Source organism: Pteronotus mesoamericanus, unplaced genomic scaffold, assembly GCF_021234165.1.
Source record: "Pteronotus mesoamericanus isolate MK-2021 breed Mesoamerican mustached bat unplaced genomic scaffold, CSHL_Meso_final scaffold_125, whole genome shotgun sequence".
In the NCBI taxonomy this organism is placed as follows: Eukaryota; Metazoa; Chordata; class Mammalia; order Chiroptera; family Mormoopidae; genus Pteronotus; species Pteronotus mesoamericanus.
In genome coordinates this window covers 2,648,340-2,672,240 of record NW_026555304.1, presented here as the reverse complement: position 1 = coordinate 2,672,240, position 23,901 = coordinate 2,648,340, and the positions used below count along the sequence as shown (strand labels likewise).

The following is a 23,901-nucleotide window of genomic DNA, read 5'->3' as shown; positions in this document are numbered from 1 at the left end:
AGAACAGACACATTGATTAATGGAACAGAATAAAGAGCCCAGAAAGAATCCTATGTCTCTATTGTTAACTAATGTCTGACAAAGGGAGCAGAAGCATAAATTGGAGTAAAAATAGCTGCTTCAACAAATGGTGTTAGGAGAACTGGACAGCTATATGCAAAACATTGAAATTTGACCACCAACTAACACCATACACAAAAAATAAACTCAAAATGGATAAAAGATTTAAATATAAATCATGACACCATTAAAGTCCTAGAGGGGAACACAGGCAGGAAACTCAGATATCCCAACTGGCAATATTTTAATAGATATGTCTCCTAGAGCAAGGGACATAAAGGAAAGAATAAACAAGTGAGACCTAATCAAAATAAGAAGCTTCTGCATGGCTAAAGAAAACACCAGCAAAATGAAAAGGGAACCACATGTATGGGAAAATATATTTGCCAATGATATGTCAGATGGAGGTTTGATCTCCAAAATATATAAAGAACTCACATGATTCCACTCTATGAAGACAAGTAATCCAATTAAAAAATGGGCAAAGGACCTGAACTGACAGTTCTCCAAGGAGTAGATACAGAGGTCCCAGAGACATATGAAAGAATGCTCAAGCATCAGTATCCATCAGAGAACCACAATGTTAAACCACAATGAGATACTACTTCAAAGTTGTCTGAATGGCCATCATAAACAGATCAACAAACAATGTGTGCTGGTGAGGTTGTGGAGAAAAGGGAACCCTAGTACACTGTTGGTGGGAATGCAGACTGGCGCAGCCACTGTGGAAACAGTTTGGAATTTCCTTAAAAAGCTAAAAATGGAACTCTTTTTACCCAGAAAATCCACTGCTGAGATTAGAATCCCAAACTACCAACTCAAAAGTCCTATGTACCCCAATATTTATACAACACAATTTACAATAGCCAAGTGCTGGAGCAGCCTAAGTTCCTATCAGTAAATGAGTGGATCAAAAACTATGGTGCATTTACACAATGGAATACTATGTAGCAGGAAGGGAGAGCTACTATCCTTCACAACAGCATGGATGAAACTGGACAGCATTATGCTAAGTGAAAAAGCCAGATGGTGAACAACAAATACCATATGATCTCACCTATAAGTGGAACATAATCAGCAAAGCCAGCAGGCAAGGAAAATATGACCAGCAACATTGAAAGAAAGAAGGAACTGATTGGAATTGGAGGACTGAGGGAGGGAGGGACGGTGGTATCTGGGAGGGGAAGGGGAAAGGTCAGATATAGGAGCAGGCTTGAAGGACATATGGAGGAAGCCAAGTTGGGGAAGGATTGAGGTGGGGAGGTGGGGGTGGGTGGGGCAGGTAAAAGTGGTGGCAGGTAAAGGGAGACAAATGTATGTGAAAAAGTTTTTTAAAATGAATAAATTTTTAAAAAGAAATGAATTGTTTAAAGGAGAGTAAAATTATTTTTAGATATATTAAAGTCATATATAGAAAATATTCTCACTGACTTATAAAGTATTCCTTTACTTTAGATGAATAAATACATGTGATTTCTACTGTTGCATCTGTGTTCCTATATTTAGTCCTACACAGAGATTTTTCTCCCCTTAGGAATAGAACAGATGTTCTTTCATGCAAATTTCAAAACAGGTAGTAATGTGTCCTATTTTAGTCCTCAAAATGACATTTATATAGGTCCAGAATACAACAGAGGTTGGAGGCTTGGTGGAGGCAGGAAAAGAGGTAGAAAATGGGGAGCCTCTATAATAGTGTCATAAATTAAAAAAAAATGGTACATATACACAATGGAATACTACGCAGCAGAAAGAAAAAAAGAAGTACTAAACTTCGCAACAGCATGGATGGAACTGGAGAGCATCATGCTAAGCGAAATAAGCCAGGGGGCGAAAGACAAATACCATATGATCTCACCTATAAGCGGAACCTAACCAACAATGCAAAGAAGCAAGGCAAATATGACCAGCAACACTGAAAGGAAAAGAAATCAACAGAGACAAGAGGGAAGGGGGGGGGCAGGGAAAGGGAAGGGAAGGGGAAAGTCAAGGAACATATAGCAAGGACTCATGGACAAAACCAAAGGGGAAGAGCTGAGGGAGGGAAGGTGGGAGGGGGCAAGGGAAAGAGGGGGGGAAGGCAGAGACAAATGTATTTAAAAAGTAAATAAATTAATTAAAAAAAAATAAAATAAAACCAAACAAACAACCAAAAAGCTAGGAAACAACAACAACAACAACAACAACAACAACAAAAAATAAAATGCAGAAGCTTGTAAATACTGGTAGCTATTCACAAAAGGCTGAATAAAAAAAAAAATGCAACAGGAAAGTGTGGCCACTTCTTACCTCTTCTTTCAAACCTTTCACCTACTCCATTATTCTCCAAGCCCTTTCCCCACCCACACATATATGGAAACACTCAATTCTCTGATGACATAGCACAGCTTATAGCTGATAATGAAAAATGGTGATATAATTAGACTAGTCACTGGTTAAAAAAAGGTTTTTATGATGCTTTTTTTTCTGTCTTAACTAAAATGATCAAAGTGACCCACTTCACTGCTACTTTCGACTAAATAGATTATTCTTATTCTTATTCTTCAGGGACTTCAGCCAAGAAGAAACTCCCTAAAAAGAGGGTAAATATCAGAAAGTCAAAGCACAAGGATGATAGAAACTGTGTGTTGAATTTAATTAGCTATTGACCATGTCTGGACTTCATCAATCTAGACTTTTCTGCTTTATCAACTGCCATTTCATTCAGCTATTCTTGGTTTTATAAAATATTTGTGTTATGGGAAATTAGAGAATTTTTTACAATAGTTTTGACTGTGTCCCCTCATGAACAAAGTAGTTTTCTGGGGGATACAATGCTCTCTTGTTGCCATCCTCTGTTGCCTGTCTTTTTCCTAGACCCTTGGCCTGATCAGGAATCTCTTGACTCTCTCATCACAACAGCCATTTGTTTCTGTCTCCCTACTCATTCCATTGTGCATTGTCCAGTGTCATATGTGTTCTTTTCAGAGCTTGGGGGTGGAGGTTGACAGAGGGGATGCTGGCATGCTATGCTAAAGACCTTTGAAGAATTAACCCAGTTTAGATGAATACGTTAAACTAAACTGGATTTAAAAGTCTTGAATGGGAAATTGTTTCTTTTTGTGTTCAACACTGGAGTTGTAATTGATAGGAAACATATTTAAGGAATGTTGATATTTTTTCCAATAGAACCATACGTTTCTTTTTTTTCATAGGACTCTCTCTAAATCCTGAAATAGCTCTGACACTGGAGGGTCCAACCTGGAGGTTCATGCAATGCATGCAGTTCAACTTGTGAGACAGGGACATTAACCTTTGTAAGCACAAGCTTTGGGTTTAAAAATATCCGAGTTCCATTTATGTGTGTATATGTTTCTTCTTTATTTCTGTCTTTGGTTAGGCTGATTTAGACTAAGAGCACTTGAGAGAAGCTCTAGCTTTGGGTAGGGCATAGAGAGAGAAGTTGTCCTCTAGTTAAGTCTAAGATTCTGTTGGAATATTTACAGATTAGTGAAAGTGTTTATGTATCTTTTGTTGTTGTTATTGTTGATTAGCACATATTCCCTTTATAGTTTCAATCTTGATTTTGCAATGTGTTTGCTATATTGCACCACTCAGTTTATTACATATTTCTTTTAGGTAAATCAATTCACTAAGAAATATAAGCCCATGAATTTTATATTTTTACTGAAGACATTATACCGTTTATCACTGTTGTGAAAGGGAAAACTGACATCTACTTAATGTATACTATATAGAAACCACAAACTGTGATACATGTAATTTCTTTTAATCTTCACAACAACTCTATGAATGGACTATTACAATTACTATTCATGCAGGGGGAAATCAAAATATTAGTTTTATGAATCATTGATATCATACAGATGATAAGTAGTAAGATGAATTTTAGAAAAGTTTTTCAAAATGAACCTTTCTTGCTAAAATATTTATTCATGTTCTTTTTAATATTTTAGTGATCTATAATTTACACTTTATTTTTTGTTAAACCCAGGCTTATTTCATGATAATCAGATTTACATACTTAATTCAAAGTATTTATTGGATGCCTTCCAGATGCTAGGCACTATGATAGATTTTACAGGCACAAACTTGAGAGAAATATTATCCTGATTTGTAGGGAAGACATCAGAACACACTATAGGTTAAGTCAAATGCAGGTGACTAAGTCTCATTTTGATACATTAATTCATCTTTTCAGTTTAATTTGTTTTTGAAGTTTTTAATCAAAGTGGTACCTGTACATGTAAAAGGTAGAGCTACAACTAAAGAGCAGTGCGGTCTCCATTCATCCTTTTGCCCAAGCCCCTCCTCTCAAGTACAATCACGTTCAGTTTAATTGGTTTAGCTGTATATTTTAAATAATAGACTTAAATTAGTATTTCTTAAATACTCAATTATGGATTTAAGTTTCACTACACTCTTCATCCTTTCAGCTACCACCCAAACACACATGTTATATACATAAACATTCATGTACAAATATACATACACACTTCTGCCTTTAATATCTTTAATTAATTCATGACTTTTTTTTTAAGTTAAATTGATATTTAGTGTTTACAATTTCGATTAGGTGAATCTGAGACCCAGAATAGTTAAGTGACTTACTGGTTGAATATATAATGGATGAAAAAACTGGAACTCAGGAATCTTGCTTTCCCTAATTTAGATTTCAGGAAGGGGAGAATGCTTCATAGAACTGACAACTGTGACCAAAACTTACAGAACTTTAAATTTTAACAAATAACATAATCTATCACATTAAAAAGGCAATAAGAAGTCATTTTGAAACATTTATAAGCTCCGACATTATAACAATGTATTGTTCCTATTAATGTTAAAGAAACAAACTTTCCAATGCAAGAATAACTTAATGTAAAGTAAATAATCCATCTTAAAGGGGGAGACATAGAAATCTTATGCCTCTTGAAGAGAAAACATAACATATATGAAGTAATCTTGACCTTGTCCCCACCAAAAATAAATACCAAATAAATTAACAAATAAACCCCTCAAACAAACATGAATCTCATGAAGCCTCTTCACTGAAATTCTATTTTATAGAATGTACAGTACAGGAGATACAGGAATGGTTGTCTGCCCTGTACACATGCAGGTAAGCAAAAATTATATTATGGGGAACTTCAAGGAACAAATAATCTTGTTTCTTAAAATTTAAAGGCAAAAGACAGGATAGATAGTGAAGATAGCTTAAACGAGACTCTAAAATATAGCAAAAATTCAAAATATGTTTTATTTGCATCCTTATTAAATGTTATTCCAATCAATAAACTCATAAAATTCATAATAACTATGCCATTTATAAGATAATTAAAAATTTGATCACTGACTAGATTTTTATTACATGGCATTAAAGTATATTTTGCATTTGCATGTCATTATGTAGTTATAATTGAGATTTGTCTTCAAAAGCTGCAGAGTGAAGCACTAATGAATATAAATAAAAAGACAAATAAATAAACATGGTAAAATAAAATATAAATTTATTAACCATTCTTGACAAAGATGTTATCTATGTTAGAAAAGGGGTAATTCAGGAAAGATAACCAGAATATAAAAATCTCAGTTTTATTTATTTATTTATTTACTTACTTATTTATTTTCAATTCCAGAAGAGTTTATTGAAGATGATTTGTTGTGTATTCAATACTGTAGTGGATACCCAACATGAATGTTTAAAAATTATTTATGCAAACGACACCTGTTTGTAGAGACAAGAGTAAATGATTCACAGAAGTTTCTTCTATTTCAACAAATCTATTCATCTGTAAAAGAAATACTCCATAGAAGGCCTAGTAGCCAAGATAATTGTTTTTCACCATATTGTTGGATTGTAATGGCCTGAGAGCTGCGTATGGTCAATATAAGAAAAAATCTCAGTTTTATTTAATAACATTACTAAATTAAAAGGACAGTTAAATTTATTAGAGTGTCAAGTTTCTTTCTTTTTGTTGAAGCATTAATTTTTTTATTGTTCTTCAATTACAACTGTCTCATTTTTTTCCCCATTGCTCTCTCCCGCCCAGTCCACCTCCCTGTTCTCCCAGTCAATCCATACTTCCTGGTCCATTACCATGGGTTTTATAAAAAATTTTATTTTTTGTTCAAATACATTTGTCTCCACCTTCCCACCAGCACTTTCCCCTGCTCCCCTTCCCTAACTCCCTCCCTCGATTCACCACACCTTGGCTTGGTCCATGGGTATTCCATAAATGTTTCCTTACTTGACATTTCCCTTCACTTTCCCCGCCCCCTTCCTTCCTTTCCTCTGACTCTGTTGGTTTCTTTATTCATTCAGTGTTGCTGGTTATATTTTTCTTGCTTGTTTGTTTTGTTGATTAGGTTCCACTTATAGGTGAGATTATATGGTATTTGTCTTTCACCCCCTGGCTTATTTCATTTAGCATAATGCTGTCTAGTTCCATTCATGCTGTCATGAAGGGTAGTAGCTCTTTCTTTATTTCTGCTGTGTAGTATTCCATTGTGTAAATTTACCATAGTTCTTTGATCCACTTATCTACTGATGGGTATTTAGGTTGCTTTTGATGCTTGGCTATTGGAAATTGTGCTGCTATGAATATGGGGGTGCATAACTTCTTTTTGAATTGGTGATTTGGATTCTTAGGGTATAATCCTAGCAGTGGAATCACTGGGTCAAAAGGTAGTCCATTTTTAGCTTTTTGAAGAAATCCCAAACTGTTTTCCACACTGGCTGCACCAGTCTGCATTCTTACCAACAGTTGAATAGGGTTCCCTTTTCTTCACAGCCTTCCCAGTACCTGTTTGTTGATCTCTTTATGATGGACATTCTGACTGGTGTGAAGTGGTATCTCATTGTGGTTTTAGTTTGCATTTCCCCAATGACTAGTGATGCTGAGCATCCTTTCATATGTCTCTGGGACCTCTGTTTCTCTTCTTTGGAGAAGTGCCTGCCCAGGTCCTTTGCCCATTTTTAAATAGGATTCTTTGTCTTGGAGTGGAGTTGTGTGAGTTCTTTATATATTTTGTAGATCAAACCTCTATCTGAAGTACCATTGGTAAATATATTTTCTCACACAGTTGGCTCCTTTTACATTTTGCTGATGTTTTCTTTCTTTTTTCTTTTTTTAATTTTGTTTTTTTAATTCTAAATATAATTTTTTTTAAATTTATTTTTTCAAATACATTTGTCTCTGCCTACCCACCACCACTTTCCCTTGCCCCCTCCCTCCTTCCCTCCCTCAGCTCTTCCCCTTTGGTTTTGTCCATGAATCCTTGCTATATGTTCCTTGACTTTCCCCTTCCCTTCTTTTTCCCTGCCCCCCTCCCTCCTTCCCTCTTGTCTCTGTTGATTTCCTTTCCTTTCAGTGTTGCTGGTCTTATTTTCCTTGCATCTTTTATGTATGTATGTATGTATGTATTTATTTATTGAATACATTTGTCTCTGCCTCCCCCCCACCACTTTCCCTTGCATCTTTGTATTGTTAGTTAGATTCCGCTTATAGGTGAGATCATATGGTATTTGTCTTTCGCCCCCTGGCTTATTTCACTTAGCATAATGCTCTACAGTTCCATCCATGCTGTTGCGAAGTTTAGTAGTTCTTTTTTTCTTTCTGCTGCGTAGTATTCCATTGTGTATATGTACCATTACTTTTTGATCCAATCATCTACTGATGGGCATTTAGGTTGCTTCCAACACTTAGTTATTGTAAATTGTGCTGCTATGAACATTGGGGTGCATAGGTTCTTTTGTATTGGCGTTCTGGTATTCTTAGGGTATAGTCCCAGCAGGGGAATCACTGGATCAAAAGGCAGTTCCATTTCAGCTTTTTGAGGAAATTCCACACTGCTTTCCACAATGGCTGCACCAGTCTGCATTCCCACCAACAGTGTACTAGGGTTCCCTTTTCACCACAGCCTCACCAGCACCTGTTGTTTGTTGATCTGTTTATGATGGCCATTCTGACCGGTGTGAGGTGGTACCTCATGGTGGTGGTTTTGATCTGCATTTCTCTGATGACTAGTGATGCTGAGCATCCTTTCAAATGCCTCTGGGCCTTCTGTATCTCCTCCTTGGAAAAGCATTTGCCCAGGTCCTTTGCCCATTTTTTGATTGGGTCGTTTGTCTTCTTGGAGTGGAGTTGAGTGAGTTCTTTATATATCTTGGAGATCAAACCTCTATCTGATGTATCATTAGCGAATATATTTTCCCATAGGGTTGCCTCCCTTTTCATTTTGCTGATGTTTTCTTTAGCCATGCAGACAATTCTTATTTTGATGAGGTCCCACTTGTTTATTCTTTCTTTTATGTTCCTTGCTCTAGGGGACATATTGGTGAATATATTGCTGGTTGAGATATCTGAGTTTACTGCCTATGTTCTCCTCTAGGACTTTTATGGTGTCGCTATGTATATTTAAGTCTTTTATCCATCTTGAGTTTATTTTTTGTGTATGGTGTAAGTTGGTGACCAAATTTCAATGTTTTGCATGTAGCTGTCCAGCTCTCCCAATACCATTTGTTGAAGAGGCTTTATTTACTCCATTTTATGCTTCTGCATGCTTTGTTGAATATTAATTGACCATAGAGACATGGGTTTATTTTGAGGCTCTCAATTCTGTTCCATTGATCTATGGGCCTGTCCTGATGCCAGTACCAGACTGTTTTGATTACAGTAGTCTTGTAATACAGTTTGATGTCCAGTATTGTGATCCCTCCTACTTTCTTTCTGTTTCTCAAAATTGCTGCAGCTATTTGGGGTCATTTATGGCTCCATATAAATTTTGAAATGTCTGTTCTATGTCTGTGAAATATGTCATTGGTATTTTTTTTCTTTCTTTCTTTCTTTATTTTTAAATACATTTGTCTCTGCCTCCCCCCCACCACTTTCCCTTGCCCCATCCTTCATTCCCTCCCTCAGCTCTTCCCCTTTGGTTTTGTCCATGAGTCCTTGCTATATGTTCCTTGACTTTCCCCTTCCCTTTCCTTTCCCTGCCCACCCCTTCCTCCTTCCCTCTTGTCTCTGTTGATTTCTTTTCCTTTCAGTGTTGCTGGTCATATTTTCTTTGCATCTTTGTATTGTTGGTTAGGTTCCGCTTATAGGTGAGATCATATGGTATTTGTCTTTCACTCCCTGGCTTATTTCGCTTAGCATAATGCTCTCCAGTTCCATCCATGCTGTTGCGAAGTTTAGTAGTTCTTTTTTTCTTTCTGCTGCGTAGTATTCCATTGTGTATATGTACCATAATTTTTTGATCCAATCATCTACTGATGGACACTTAGGTTGCTTCCAACACTTGGCTATTGTAAATTGTGTTGCTATGAACATTGGGGTGCATAGGTTCTTTTGTATTGTCATTGGTATTTTTAATAGGGATTGCATTGTATCTTTAAATTGCTATAGGTAGTAAGGGCATTTTGATGATGTTAATTCTTCCAATCCATAGACACCCTATATGCTTCCATTTATTTGTGTCTTCCTTAATTTATTTCTCCATTGTGTATAGTTTTCTACATACAGCTCTTTTATCTCTTTGGTTAAATTTATTCAGAGGCCCTTTATTTTTCTTTTTGCTATAGAAAATGGTATTTTTTTTCTGATTTCTGATTCTGATATTTCATTGTTGATGTACAGAAATATCTTTGATGATGAATATTGACTTTGTATCCTGCTGTTTTTCCAAATTCACTTATTAAGTTGAGTCATTTTTTTGGTGGAGTCTATAGGGTTTTCTATGTACACTTTCATGTAATCTGCAAACAATGATAATTTTATGTCCTCCTTTCCAGTTTGGAGGCTCTTCATTTCTTTTTCTTATCTGACCGCTGTGGCAAGGACTTCCAATACTATGTTGAATAAAAATGGTGAAAGTGGACATCCTCGTCTTGTTTGAGATCTTAGGGAAAAAGGTTTTAGTTTTTGCCTGTTGAGTATGATGTTGACTGTAGGTTTTTCATATATGACCTTTATTATGTTGAGGTATGTCCTGTTTATTCCCATTTTGCTGAGTGTTTTTTTTTATCATAAATCAGCATTGTACCTTATCAGATGCTTTTTCTGCATCTATTGAGATAATCATGTGGTTTTTGTCTTTCCTTTTTTAATGTGATGTATTACATTTATTATTTGCATATATTGAACAATCCTTGCATCCCTGGGGTGGATCCCACTTGATCATGATGGATGATCTTTTTGATGTATTGCTGGATGCAGTTTGCCAATGTTGTGTTGAGGATTTTAGCATCTATGTTCATCAGCAAAATTGACCTGTAGTTTTCTTTCTTTGTTGTGTCTTTATCTGGTTTTGGGATTAGGATGATGTTGGCCTCATGAAAAGAGTTTGGTAGTCTTCCCTCTTCTTGGATTTTTTGGAATAGTCTGAGAAGGACAAGGGTTAGCTCTTCCTTAAATATTTTGTAAAATTCTCCTGTGAAACTATCTGGTCCAGGTCTTTTGTTTGCCAGGAGCTTTTTAATTACTACTTCAATTTCTCCTGCTCTTACTGATCTGTTCAGGCTTTCTGCTTCTTCTTCATTCAGTGTTGGAAGATTATACTTTTCTAGAAATTTGTCCAGTTCATAGAGGTTTTCAAATTTCTTGGTGTATAATTTCTCATAGTAATTTTTTACAGTCCTGTATTTTTGGTATCAGTTGTTATTTCTCTTCTTTCATATCTGATATTATTATTTGGGTCCTCTCCCTTTTTATCTTGATGAGTTTGCATAAAGGCTTGTCAATTTTGTTTATCTTTTCATAGAACCAGCTCCTGGATTGGTTGATTCTTTGACTTGTTCTTTTAGTCTCTATGTCATTCAATTCTGCTCTGATCTTGATTACTTCCTTCCTTCTACTTGCTCTGGGATTTGTTTGCTGTTGTTTCTCCAGTTCTTGAAATTGTAGGTTTAGGTCTTTTATTTTATTTTATATTATTTTATTTTATTTTTTATTTTTTTAGGTAGGCCTGTATTGCTATGACCTTCCCTCTCAGGACTGTCTTTGCTGTGTCCAATAGGTTTTAGTCGGTTGTGTGTTCATTTTCATTGGTTTCCAGAAACTTTTTGATTTCTTCTCTTATCTCATTATTGACCTTTTCATTGTTTAATAGTCTACTGTTCAGTCTCCATGAGTTTGGAAGTTTTTGAAGTTTATCCTTGAGGTTGGTTTTCAGTTTCAAGCCCTTGTGCTCTGAGAAATTGTTTGTTATTATTTCAATTTTCCTGAATTTGTTGAGGCTTGCTTTGTGTCCTATAATGTGGTCTATCTTTGAAAAAGTTCCATATGCATTTGAAGAGAATGTGTATTTTGCTCCTTTGGGATATAAGGTTCTATATATGTCAGTTAAGTCCATTTGCTCTAATACATCATTTTGTTCCACAATATCCTTGTTTATGTTTTGCTTGGAAGATCTATCCATTGTTTACAGTGAAGTGTTAAAATCCCCTACTCCCTGTGCATTGCTGTCTATATCTTTCCTGAAGTCCTCCAAGATTTTTCTTATAAATTTGGATGCTCTAATGTTGGGTGCATATAACCTTACAATGTTTATGTCTCTCTGATGGATTCTTCTTTTGAGTATTATAAAATGGCCCTCTGTGTCTCTTTTTATGGCCTTTGTTTTGAGTCTTTTTGTCTGACATAAGTATGCTACCCCTTCTTTTTTTCCTACCATTTGCCTGGAACATTTTTTCCCCATCCTTTTACTTTCAGTCTGTGTATGTCGCTTGTTCTGAGTTGGGTCTCTTGTAGGCAGCATATATGTGGCTCATGTTTACTAATTCATTCAGCTATTCTGTGTCTTTTGATTGGGGCATTTAGCCTATTTACATTTAGAGTTATTATTGATAGGTACTCATTCATTTTTTTCCTTTTGTACCTGTGTTCTTTCTCACTCATTTTTTTTTTAGTCCATTCTCTTTAGCGTATCCTGTAGTGCTGGTTTGGTGGAGATGTATTCTTTTTATCTTCTTCTGTCCTGGAAACTACTTATTTCACTTTCCATTTTAATTGAGAACCTTGTTGGGTACAGCAGTCTTGGTTGTAGGCCTTTGTTTTTCATTACTTGGAATATTTCTTGCCATTTCCTTCTGGCTTGTGGTGTTTCTGTTGAGAAGTCAGCTGCTAGCCGTATCAGGGTTTCCTTATATCTTACTACCTGTTTCTCCCTTGTTGCCTGTAGGATTCTTTCTTTGTCTTTGATATTTGCCATTTCAATGATGATGTGTCTTGGAATAGGCCTCATTGACGTTCTCTTGAATGGGGTCCTCTATGCTTCTTGGACTTGTGTGCCTTTTTATCTCCTCCAATTAGAGAAGTTTTCCATCGTTAATATTTCAAACAGTTTCTCTATCCCTTCCTCCTCTTCTTCTCCTTCTTGTATCTCTGTTATGCAGATATTATTATGTTTCAGGTTGTCCTCCATTTCCCTAAACACTTCTCCTTTTTTTTGAGTTTTTTCCATATCCTCCTTTTCTGGGTGCTTTTTTCTTCCTTGTCCTCTAGCTTGCTGATTCAATCTCTGCTTCAGCTGCCTGTTTTTGCTTCCATCTACTATGTTTTTCAATTCAGAAATGGTATTCTTCATTTCCTCTTGTATCTTATTGATAGTTTCTATGTCTTTTTCATGTTGATATAGTTTGCAGTAAGTTCCTCATAGTTTCCTTGTAGTTTTTCATATTTATCTTTGAGCTCACTGAGCTCATTGATCTTCCTTAGAATGATTGTTTTGAATTCAATATCTGATAGTTTACCTGCCTCGTTTTCATTTAGTTCTCCCTGTGAGGATTCCTCCTTTCTCCTCATCTGGGTGTGTTTCTTTTCCTTCCCATTATTTGTGAGACTCTTCTTTTTGGTTTCTGCTTCTTAAATTGATCTGTCTTGATTTCCTGATTTTGTGGATTGAACTTCTATGGTAGTAGGATGGTCATTTTTTTTTTCTTTTCTTTCTGGGTCTGCCTCTGACAATTTCAGTTGTTGACTCTGTCTGACCTTAGGCAGTGCGTTTGAGACTTTGAGGAATCTACTGTCTGTGTCTGTCTCCTGCAATTGTTAATCTAGTCGTTCTGCTCTCAGCTGTTAGGCTTGGGCACCACAGGGCAGGGCTGTGCCTCCTGAGGGCTATTGTGTCCTTACAGGCTGCTCAAGGGAGTGGTCTGCCTGAGCAAGATGGAGACCATGGAATGGGAAAGGAGTCGGCACTGGGATTCCCCTGGCTACTGCCTTAGTTCTCTCCCCAGTGCTTCCAACTCCAGTTTCTCCTCAAGGTCTCTCAGAAGCTTTGTGTCACCTTTGCTAATGTTTCCTTTATGCCTGAGTGAGAAGGAAGTTGCACAGTGGGAGGTGAGCCATCACGGGGGCCCTACTGGCCACCATCTCAGTTCTCTCCACAAAGTTTTCCTCATCAATCTTTCCTCTGGCTCCAGCCCACTCTGCTCCTGTCTCTGCCCAGAGACCAAGGAAGGTCGCTGCCACTGCAAATTATTGCATTCACCCTTTAAACCTCTTTGCATCTCCAGCCACCTGTCTCTGGCAGAGAGCACCACTACGCTTTTCACAGTTGTCTGTTTTCTGTATCCTTTTTTGGGCTCAGATGTTGTAGTCTAGAGGTCCCTGCTTATGATTCAGACCCTGTTCTTTTGAGGGGGATCCAACTGGCCATTTCAATATCCCTCTGGTGCTGGTACCTGTGGGTGCCCAGCCTACCCTCTCGAGCCTCCACCACACTTCTTACCTGTTAGGATGTATGAAAACTGATTCTACTGTCTGTCTGAGGTTCTAAGGCTCCTCTCTCACTATCATTTCATTGCTTTCCAGGTGATTTCTCCACAATTTAGTTGTAATTCCAGTTTGGTCCTGGGAGGAGTTCAGTGTGACTTCCACTCACTTCTCTGCCATACTCTCTCATTCTAAAGTGTGTCAAGTTTCTTAATTTTCATGAGTGGGTGAAGGCATATTTTAACTTAGAGTTTTTAAATGAACAAAATTTATTTCATATATATTTTGAAAACTAAATTAAAAACAACATTAATACCATTAAATCACTGGTAAAATGGAAGTCAAAAAGATATTTTATATTTTATGATATCTTTTTAAATGATATTTTAAAGATATGATATGATCTTTTTCAGATGTTTTGTTGCTGGTATATACAAGTGCAACAGATTTTTATATGTTATTTTTATAAAGTATCATATAAAATAAGAACAAATAAGAATGGATTTTGAAATAGACTTAACAATGTCAACAGTTCTATGAGTGACAAGTTGAGAGTCCTTTTACGTTGATTAAAATTAATAGTCAAAATTAAAATGTTCCAGAAGTTTCATGCCAAAAATAAAGTCAATAAATTAGAGATCAATGAATCAAATCAATCAGAGCATACTGTTTTTGAAAAGATTTTATTTATTCATTTTTAGAGAGAGAGGAAGGGAAGGAGGCAGAGAGGAAGGGAAACATCAATATGTGCTTGCTTTCTGAGTGCCCCCACTGGGGATCTCACCAGAAACCAGGTATGTGTCCTGACTAGTCATTGATTCAGCAACACTTTGGTTCACAGATCGGCACTCAATCCACTGAGCCACATCAGTCAGGGCAAAAAGAATACTGTTTTGATTACTGTAGTTTGGTAATATAGATTGAAAAAAAATGTTATGCCTCCAGATTTTTCTTTTTTCTCAGGGTTTCTTTAGCTATTTGTGATTTTGTGGCTCCATACAAATTTTAGGATTTTTAAAAAATTTATATGAGAAGCGCTGTTGAGTTTCTGATAGGGATTGCTTTGAATCTATGAATGACTTTGGTTAATAAGAGTAGTTTAACAATATTGATTCTTCCAATCTATTAAAACAGGATGTCTTTCTATTTCCTTGTGACTGCTTCCATTACTTTCATCAAAGACTTGCAGTTTTCAGTGTACAGATCTTTAACCATCTTGGTTAAATTTATTTCTGAGTATTTTATTCCTTTTATGTTGTTGTGAATGGCATGGTTTCTTTATTTCTTTTTCAGATGTTTTGTTGTTAGTATATAGAAATGCAACAGATTTTTGTATGTTGATGTATTCTGCAACTTTACTAAATTTGTTGATTAGTTCTAGCAGTTTTTTTTTTTGTGTGGAGTTTTTAGAATTTTCTTTATATAAGGTCATATAATATGCAAACAAAGACAAATGTCCTCTCTCTAATTTGGAAGATTTTAATTTTTTTCTTGTTTGACTTCTTTGGCTAGGGTTATATTGAATGGTAATGGTGAGAGTGGGCAGGCACCCTTGTGTTGTTTCTGATCTTGAAGGAAAATGCTTTTAATGCTTCACCATTAAATATGATGCTGATTGTGGGTTTGTCATATATGGCCTTTATTGTGTTGAGGTATTTTTTTTCCATGCCCATTTTTGGTGCATTTTTTATTATAAAAGATTGTTGTATTTGTCAAATGCTTTTCTTGTACCTCTTGAGATAATATGATCTTACTCTTCTATTTTGTAAATGTGATATACCAGTAATACATTTATTAATTTACATAAGTTGCATCATCCTTTCATTCCAGAGATAAACCTACTTGGTGAGTGATCCACTTAATTCATTGCTGAATTTGGTATTTTAAATATTTTGTTGGAAATCTTTGCCTCGGTATTGTTAGGGATATTGATTTGCAATTTTCTTTTCTTATACAATTGTCATCTGCCTTTGGTAACAGGGCAATTCTGGCCTCATAATGAGTTTGGGAGAGTACCCACCTCTTAAGTTTTTTGGAAGACTTTGAGAAGGATTGATATTAATATATTTTTTAGATGTTTGGTATAATTCACCTGAGAAACCATCAATTGGGAGAATTTTGTTTACTTATTAAATCTTCTTAATCATATTGGTCTATTCAGATTTTCTATTTCATTGTCATTTAGTTTTGGTAGGTTGTATATTTCTAGGAGTTTATCCATTTTTTGTGAGTTATGCAGCTTGTTGACTTATAGTTGTTCATGGTGGTCTCTCATGATTCTTTGCATTTCTATTGTATCAATTATAATGTCTACTCCTTCATTTCTGAATTTCCTTATTTAGTCTTTCCTTTTTATTTGAATTATTCTAGCTAAAATTTGTCATTGATCATCTTTTCAAAATGTCAGCTTTTTGTTTCACTCAGCCTTTCTATTGCTTTTTTCCTTGTCTTTATTTCATGGATTTTTTGCTGTGAACTTCTATTCCTTTTCATAACTTTGGGTTTCTTTGTTCTTCTCTTGCTAGTTTTTTGAGGTGTAAAGTTAGGTTGTTTATTTGATATTTTTTTCTTGTTTCTTGGTGTTTATAGCTATCAATTTCCCTCTTCAAACTGCTTTTGCCACATCCCCTGGGTTGATATATTGTGCTTCTATTTTCATTTGTTACAAGATATTTACTTTTTTTTTTTTTTGCCCTAGTTTTGTTCAAGAGCATGTTACTTAATTTCTACATTTTTGTGACTTTTTCAGGTTTTCTTCTGTTATATATTTTTAGTTTCATATCATCACAGTGAGGAAAAAAAGGTGGTATAATTTAATTCTTCTTGATTTTGAGAAGATTTTTTTGGGACCTATAACATGATATATTCTGAAGAATGCTGTGTGTGTGTGTGTGTGTGTGTGTGTGTGTGTGTGTGTGTGCGCGCGCGCGCGCGCGCGCCCGCGCGCGCGCACCGGCGAATGAGCATGCACATTCCTGAGGCGATGTGTTTCTGCTGTGGTGTTCATTTTGTTTAAAATATTAATTCATTTCTGTTTGCGGGATATTAAAACTATCTACAATTATTTTATTGTGGTCTATGCCTCTCTTCAGTTCTGTTAATATTTGTTTGGCATATTAAATGTTCCAATGTTAGGTGTATATATATGTATGCTGGTAAGAGCTTTTTGATGATTTGATCCCTTATCATATAATAGCCAATTTTTGTCTCTAATTATTATTTTTGGTTAAAAACCTTCCATATATAGTAAAATAATATTTGACAAGAGAGTCAAGACTACTAAAAGGGGGAAGGATAATCTTTTCAATAAATTTTGTAAAGAAAACTTGATTAAACTCATGAAAAAAATAAAGTTGTAATTGTATGTTTCATTATTTAAAATATTTTTCTTTTACTGTTCAAATACATTTGTCTCCATTTTCCCACCACCAGTTAACCCTTCACCACCCACCCCCACCTCCTTCCATCAATCTTTCCTGACTTTGGCTTTGTCCATGGGTCCCTTACGCATGTTCCTTGATTTGACCCTGCCCCTTTCTATCCTGTTACTTCCTTCCCTCCTTCCCTAACACCACTGTCACATTTTTTTTAATCTTTCCAAGTTGCTGTTTATATTTTCCTTGATTGACTGTTTTGTTGATTAGGTTCTTCTTATACATAAAATCATGGTATTTGTCTTTCACCCACTGGCTTATTTCATTAGCATAATTCTCTCCAGTTTCATCCATGCTGTTGTGAAGGGCAGTAGCTCTTTCTTCCTTTCTGCTTCATAGTATTCCATTGCTTAAATGTACCATAGTTTTTGACCACTCATTTACTGATGGGTACTTAGGTTGCTTCCAGCACTTGGCTACTGTAAATTGTGTTGCTATGAACATTGGGATGAATAGGTTCTTTTTTTTTTAATTTTTTTTTAATTTATTTTTTCAAATACATTTGTCTCTGCCTACCCCCCACCACTTTCCCTTGCCCCCTCCCTCCTTCCCTCCCTCAGGTCTTCCCCTTTAGTTTTGTCCATCAGTCCTTGCTATAGGTTCTTTTGAATTAGTGTTTTGGGATTCTTAGGGTGTAATCCAAACAGTGCAATAGCTGGGTCAAAAGGCAGTTCCATTTTTAGCTTTTTGAAGAAATTCCAAACTATTTTCTATGGTGGCTGCACCAGTCTGCATTCTCACTAACAGTGTACTAGAGTATCCTTTTCTCCACAACCTCACCAGCACCCATTGTTTGTTGATTTGTTTATCTGACCATTCTGCACCAGTTTGAAATTGTATCTCATTGTGGTTTTAATTTGCATTTGTCTGATGACTAGTGATGCTTAGTATCTGTTCATATGTTTCTGGGCCCTGTGTATGTTCTTCTTGGAGAAGTGTCTGTTCAAGTCCTTTGCCCATTTGTCAATTGGATTGTTTGTCTCCCTGGATGGAGTTTTGTAGGTTCTTTCTATATTTTGAAGAGCAAACCTCTGTCCAAAGTATCACTGGCAAATATATTATCCCATATGGTTGGTTCTCTTTTCATTTTGCTGATGTATTTTTTTAGACTCGCAGAAGCTTCTTATTTTGATGAAGTCCCACTTGTTTATTCTTTCCTTTATGTCCTTTGATATAGGGGACATATCTATGAAAATATTACTGCATGGGATATCTGAGAGTATCCTGCCAATGTTCTCCTCTAGGACTTTTATGGTGTTGTGACTTATATTTAAGTCTTTTATCCATCTTGAGTTTATTTTTCTGTATGGTATAGGTTGGTGGTGTAATTTCAACTTTTTTTCATGTAGCTGTCCAGTTCTCCCAATACTATTTTTGGAAGAGACTATTTTTACTCTATTTTATGCTTCTGCCCCTTTTGTTGAATATTAATTGACCATAGAGACATGGGTTTATTTCTGGGCTTTCTATTTTGTTCCATTGACCTATGTGTCTGTTCTTACGCTAGTACCAAACAGTTTTGATTACAGTGGCTAGGTAATAAAGGTTGATGTCAGATATTGTGATCTCTTCTGCTTTGTTCTTCTTTCTCAAAATTTCTGTGGCTATTCAGGGTTGTTTGTGCTTCCATAAATTTTTTTGAATGTTTGTTCTATGTCTGTGAATACATCATTGGTATTTTAATAGGGATGACATTGAGTCTATAAATTGTTTTGAACAGTATGGACATTTTGATGATGTTAATTCTTCCAATCCATGAACACACTATATCCTTTCAATTATTTGTGTCTTCCTTAATTTCTTTTTTTCAGTGTTGTACAGTTTTCTGGGAAGAGGTCTTTTACCTTCTTAGCTATGTTTATACTTAGGTCCTTTATTTTTCTTGTTGTTACAGCAAATGGGATTTTTGTCCTATTTTCCTAATCTGATATTTCATTGCTGGTGTACAAAAATGCCTTCAATGATGAATATTGACTTTTTATCCTGCTGTTTTGCCAAATTCAGTTATTAGGTTGAGTAGCTTTTTGGTGGAGTCTATAGGGTTTTCTATGTACACTTTCATGTCATCTGTAAACACTGATAGTTTTACTTCCTCCTTTCCAATTTGGATGCTTTTCATTTCTTTTTCTTGTCTGATCCTTGTGGCTAGGACTTCCAATACTATGTTGAATAGGGGTAGTGAAAGCAGACATACTTGTCTTGTTCCTGATAGTAGTGGGAAAGCTTTTAGTTTTTACCCATTGAGTATGATGTTGTCTGTAGGTATTTCATATATGGCATTCATTATGTTGAGGAATGTCCTCTTTGTTACCATTTTGCTAAGAGTTTTTATCATAAACAGCTGCTGTACCTTATCAAATGCTTTTTCAATATCTATTGATATAATCATGTTTTTTTTTACTATCCTTTTGTTTATGTGATGTATTATGTTTATTGTTTTGTGAATATTGAACAGTCCTTGCATCCCTGGGATGAATGCCACTTGATCATGGTGGATGATCTTTTCAATGTATTGCTGGATGTGGTTTACCAATATTGCATTGAGGATTTTAGTGTCTATTTTATCAGTGATGTTGGCCTGTAGTTTTTTTTTCTTGGTTGTGTCTTTAATAAGTGTAGGGATTATGTTGATGCTGGCCTCACAAAAAGAGCTTGGGAGTCTTCTGTCTTCTTGCAATTTTGACACAGTCTGGGAGGGACAGGGGTTAGGTCTTCCTTAAATGTTTTCTAAAATTATCCTGTGAAACTGTCTGGTTCAGAGCTTTTGTGTGCAGGGAGTTTTTTGATTACTGCTTCAATTTCAGTAGCTGTTTTCAGTCTGTTCTGGCTTTCTGTTTCTTCTTATTCAATGTTGAAATGTTATATTTTTCTAGAAATTTGTCCATTTTACCCAGGTTTTCAATTTTTTGGCATATAATTTTTCATAATAAATTCTTACAATCCTTTTTATATCTGTGGTATCAGTTGTTATTGCACTCTCTCATTTCTGATATTTTTAATTTGGGTATTCTCCCTTTTTATCTTGATGAGTCTGCTTTAAGGCTTGTTGATTTTGTTTATCATTTCAAGGAACCAGCTCCTGGGTGTGTTGATCCTTTGAATTTAGTCTCTGTGTCATTCAGTTCTGCTGTGATCTTGATTATTTCCTTAATTCTACTTGCTCTGGGCTCTCTTTATTGTTGTTTCTCCAGTTCTTGTAGCTGTCATGTTAGGTCATTTTTTTTTTAAAGTTTCTATCTTTTTAAGGTAGGCCTGGATTTTTATGTACTTCCCTCTCAGAACTGCTTTTGCTGTGTCCCATAGGTTTTGGACTGTTGTATGTTCATTTACATTTGTTCCCAGAAAGTTTTTGATTTCTTCTCTTATCTAATTTTTGACCCATTAATTGTTTAATAGTGTGCTATTCAGTCTCCATGAGTTTGAATCTCCACGCAGGCATGCAGCCACGCCTTCATTACCAGGTACCTACCAAGGCCAGTGGGCCGGTGGCATACGGCATGGCTACGGCGTGCGCCAGAGCGTGCCCTATGGCATGGCTACGGTGATCCGCTCGCCCCTGCGCACCTCGCTGGCCTCGCTGCGCAGTGAGCAAAGCAATGGCAGCGTGCTCCACGACGCAGCTGCAGCTGCCGATAGTCCAGCCGGCACCCGCGGTGGCTTCGTGCTCAACTTCCATGCCGATGCTGAGCTCGTGGGCAAGAAGAAGGGCGGCCTCTTCCGCAGGGGCTCCCTCCTGGAGAGCATGAAAATTCGCAAGTCCGAATCCAAGTCTTCCATTTCCAGCAAGCGCAGCTCGGTCCGCAGCGACGCGGCCATGAGTAGAATTAGCTCCAGTGATGCCAACTCCACCATCAGCTTTGGCAACGTCGACTGTGATTTTTGCCCCGTGGAAGACCATGTGGACGCCACCACCACGGAAACCTACATGGGGGAATGGAAGAACGACAAACGCAATGGTTTTGGCATCAGCGAGCGCTCTTATGGCATGAAGTATGAGGGCGAGTGGGTCAACAAGAGGCATGGCTACGGCTGCACCGTGTTTCCCGATGGCTCCAAGGAAGAGGGGAAATACAAAAATAATATTTTGGTCCGTGGAATAAGGAAGCAGCTTATACCAATAAGAAATACAAAAACTAGGGAGAAGGTGGACAGAGCTATAGAAGGCGCACAAAGGGCAGCTGCCATGGCGAGAACCAAAGTGGAAATAGCCAATTCAAGTGTGGCCCAGAGACACCAAAGATTGGACACCCCTGCGAGCCTTCGTCATCAAAGAGTCGAAAAGTTTGAATTTTCAAACTTTTTTTGCATTTTTCTCTTGTGGTTATTTTCTAGTTTAAAGCCCTTGTGGTCCAAGAAAGTGCTTGTTATGATTTCAATATTCTTGAATTTGTTAAGACACATGTATCCTACCATCTGATCTATCTTTTAAAATGTTAATTGTGCATTTGAAGAGAATTTGCATTTTGCTTCTTTGGGATGAACGGTTGTATGTATGTCAGTTAAGTCCATTTGATCTAAAACATTGTTCAGTTCCACAATATCCGTGTTGATGTTGTGTTTAGAAGATCTCTCCATTGTTAACTGTTGGGTGTTAAAATCACTTACTATCAGCATTGTGCTGTCTTTATCGTTCTTGAAGACAGCAACAACCTCCAAGATTTTCCTTATATTTTTGGGTGCTCCTGTGTTGGGTGCACAAAGGTTGACAATGTTTATGTCTTCTTGATAGATTCTTACTTTGAGTTTTATGAAGTGGTCTTCTTGGTCTTTTTTCATAGCCTTTGTTTAGAAATCTACTTTGAATGATATAAGTATTGCTACCCCGGCTTGATTTTCCTGTACATTTACTTGGAATATTTTTTCCATCCCTTTATTTTCAGTGTGTGCAGGTTCTTTGTTTTGAGGTAGGTCTCTTGTAGACAGCATATCTGTAGCTCATGTTTTCTTGTCCATTCAGCTCTCTTATGTCTTTTGATTGGGGCATTTAATTCATTTACACAAAGTCATTATTGATAGGTAAGTATTCATTCTTTCCCTTTCTACCTGTGATCCTTTCTTCCTCACTCTTTTTCTTCATCTTCTTAAAGCAGCTCTTTTATCATATCTTGCAATGCTGGTTTGGTGGAGCTGTATTCTTTTAAACTTCTTTTGTCTGGGAAACTCCTTCCTTTGCCTTCCATTTTAATTGAGAGCTTTGCTGGGTAGAGCAGTCTTGATTGCAGGCCTTTGCTTTTCATGACTTGGAATATTTCTTGCCACTTTCTTCTGGCTTGTAGTGTTTCTGTTGAGAAGTCAGCTGCTAGCGATATCAGAGCTCCCTTAAATGTTACTACCCATTTCTCACTTGCTACCTTTATGACTCTCTTTCTTTGATATTTGTCATTGTAATGATGATGTTTTCGGAGTAGGAGTAGAACTTATTGAGTTCCTCTTGAATGGGTCCCTATTTCCTTCCTGGTCTTGTAAGAATTTTTCTCTCCTCCAATTAGGGAAGTTTTCCATCATTACTTTTCAAACAGTTTCTCTATCCCTTCCTCCTCTTGTTCTCCTTCTCATATCTGTATTTTACGAGTATTATTATGTCTCAGGTTGTCTTGCATTTCCCTCAACACCTCTTCATTCTTTGAGTCTTTTTTCATTTTCTTGCTTTTTTATGGGAGTTTTTTCCTACTTTGTCCTCCAGCTCAGTCATTTGATCCTTTGCTGCATCGAGCCTTCATTTATTTCCTCCTACTGTGTTCTTCAATTCGGAAATGGTATTTTTCATTTCCCCTTGTCTTTTATTGACATTTTCTGTCTTTTTTCATGCCGATATGGTTTACAGTAAGTTCCTCATAGTTTCCCTGTAGTTTTTGGTAATTCTCTTTCAGGTCACTGAGCTCACTGAGCTTCTTTCGAACCAATGTTTTCATCTCAATATATGAATGTTTACTTGTCGCTATTTCATGTACTTCTCTTTGTGGGGATCTCTCCTTTCCCTTCATATGGCGGTTGTTATTTTGTTTTCCAATTATTTGTGGGACTACTCTTTTCTGCTTTTGTTTCTTAAATTGATACATCTTGACTTCCTCTGTTTGTGGTGAGAACTTTATGGGAGGAGATCACTCTTTTTTTTTCTGTCTGGATGCCTCTGATGATTTCAGCTTTTGAGACTGACTGACCTTAGGCAGTGATTTTTTTGACTTCCAGGAATCTACTCTCTGTGGCTCTGCCCTTCTGTTGTTAGTCTAGTCACTCTGCTCTCAGCAGTCAGGCTGGGAGTGGTCTGCCTGAGCAAGATGGCTGCTGGTGTATGGGGCAGAAGTCAGCATCAGGTTCTGGTTGCCTACTCCATCAGTTCTCTCCCCAAAGCCTCCATTTCCAGATTGTACTCAATCATTTCTAGATCAGTTGGTGCCCCCTTTGCCAGGGAGCTACTATCTGTTACTGCCACACCGTACTCAACAGTTGGCCTTGAGTACTACCACTGAGGCAGAGCCGCTTGGGGGAGGGGCTATCATGTCCTCTCATGTTGTTCCTGCTCAAGGGAGTGGTCTGCCTGAACAAGATGGGTGCTGCTGTATGGGAGAGGGGTCAGCACCAGGTCCTTGCCTGCTACTCCCTCAGTTCTCGCTCCAAAGACTCCTTCCTCACTCTTTCTTTAGGCAGCTCCAGCTCACTCTGCCCTGGTCTTTGCCACAGCCCAGGGTAAGTGGATG

At 36.8% G+C, this 23,901-nt stretch overlaps 1 protein-coding gene across 1 annotated transcript; it reads left to right on the top strand.

The window, feature by feature from the left end:
- Positions 1 to 13,220: 13,220 nt before the first annotated feature.
- On the top strand, positions 13,221 to 23,673 carry LOC129082252 (junctophilin-1-like). Its single transcript, XM_054587934.1, has 3 exons — positions 13,221 to 13,318; positions 20,639 to 21,484; positions 23,589 to 23,673. The coding sequence occupies exons 1-3, from the start codon at positions 13,221 to 13,223 to the stop codon at positions 23,671 to 23,673; spliced, it is 1,029 nt and encodes a 342-aa protein (XP_054443909.1).
- Positions 23,674 to 23,901: the final 228 nt, after the last annotated feature.

Excerpts from the sequence above, each read along its gene's own strand:
- LOC129082252 (XM_054587934.1), top strand. The coding sequence starts at position 13,221 with ATGGAGACCATGGAATGGGAAAGGAGTCGGCACTGGGATTCCCCTGGC. Across the intron at positions 13,319-20,638 it reads AACTCCAGTTTCTCCTCAAG|GCATGCAGCCACGCCTTCAT; the intron begins GTCTCTCAGAAG and ends ATCTCCACGCAG. Across the intron at positions 21,485-23,588 it reads CGTCATCAAAGAGTCGAAAA|ATCAGTTGGTGCCCCCTTTG; the intron begins GTTTGAATTTTC and ends AATCATTTCTAG.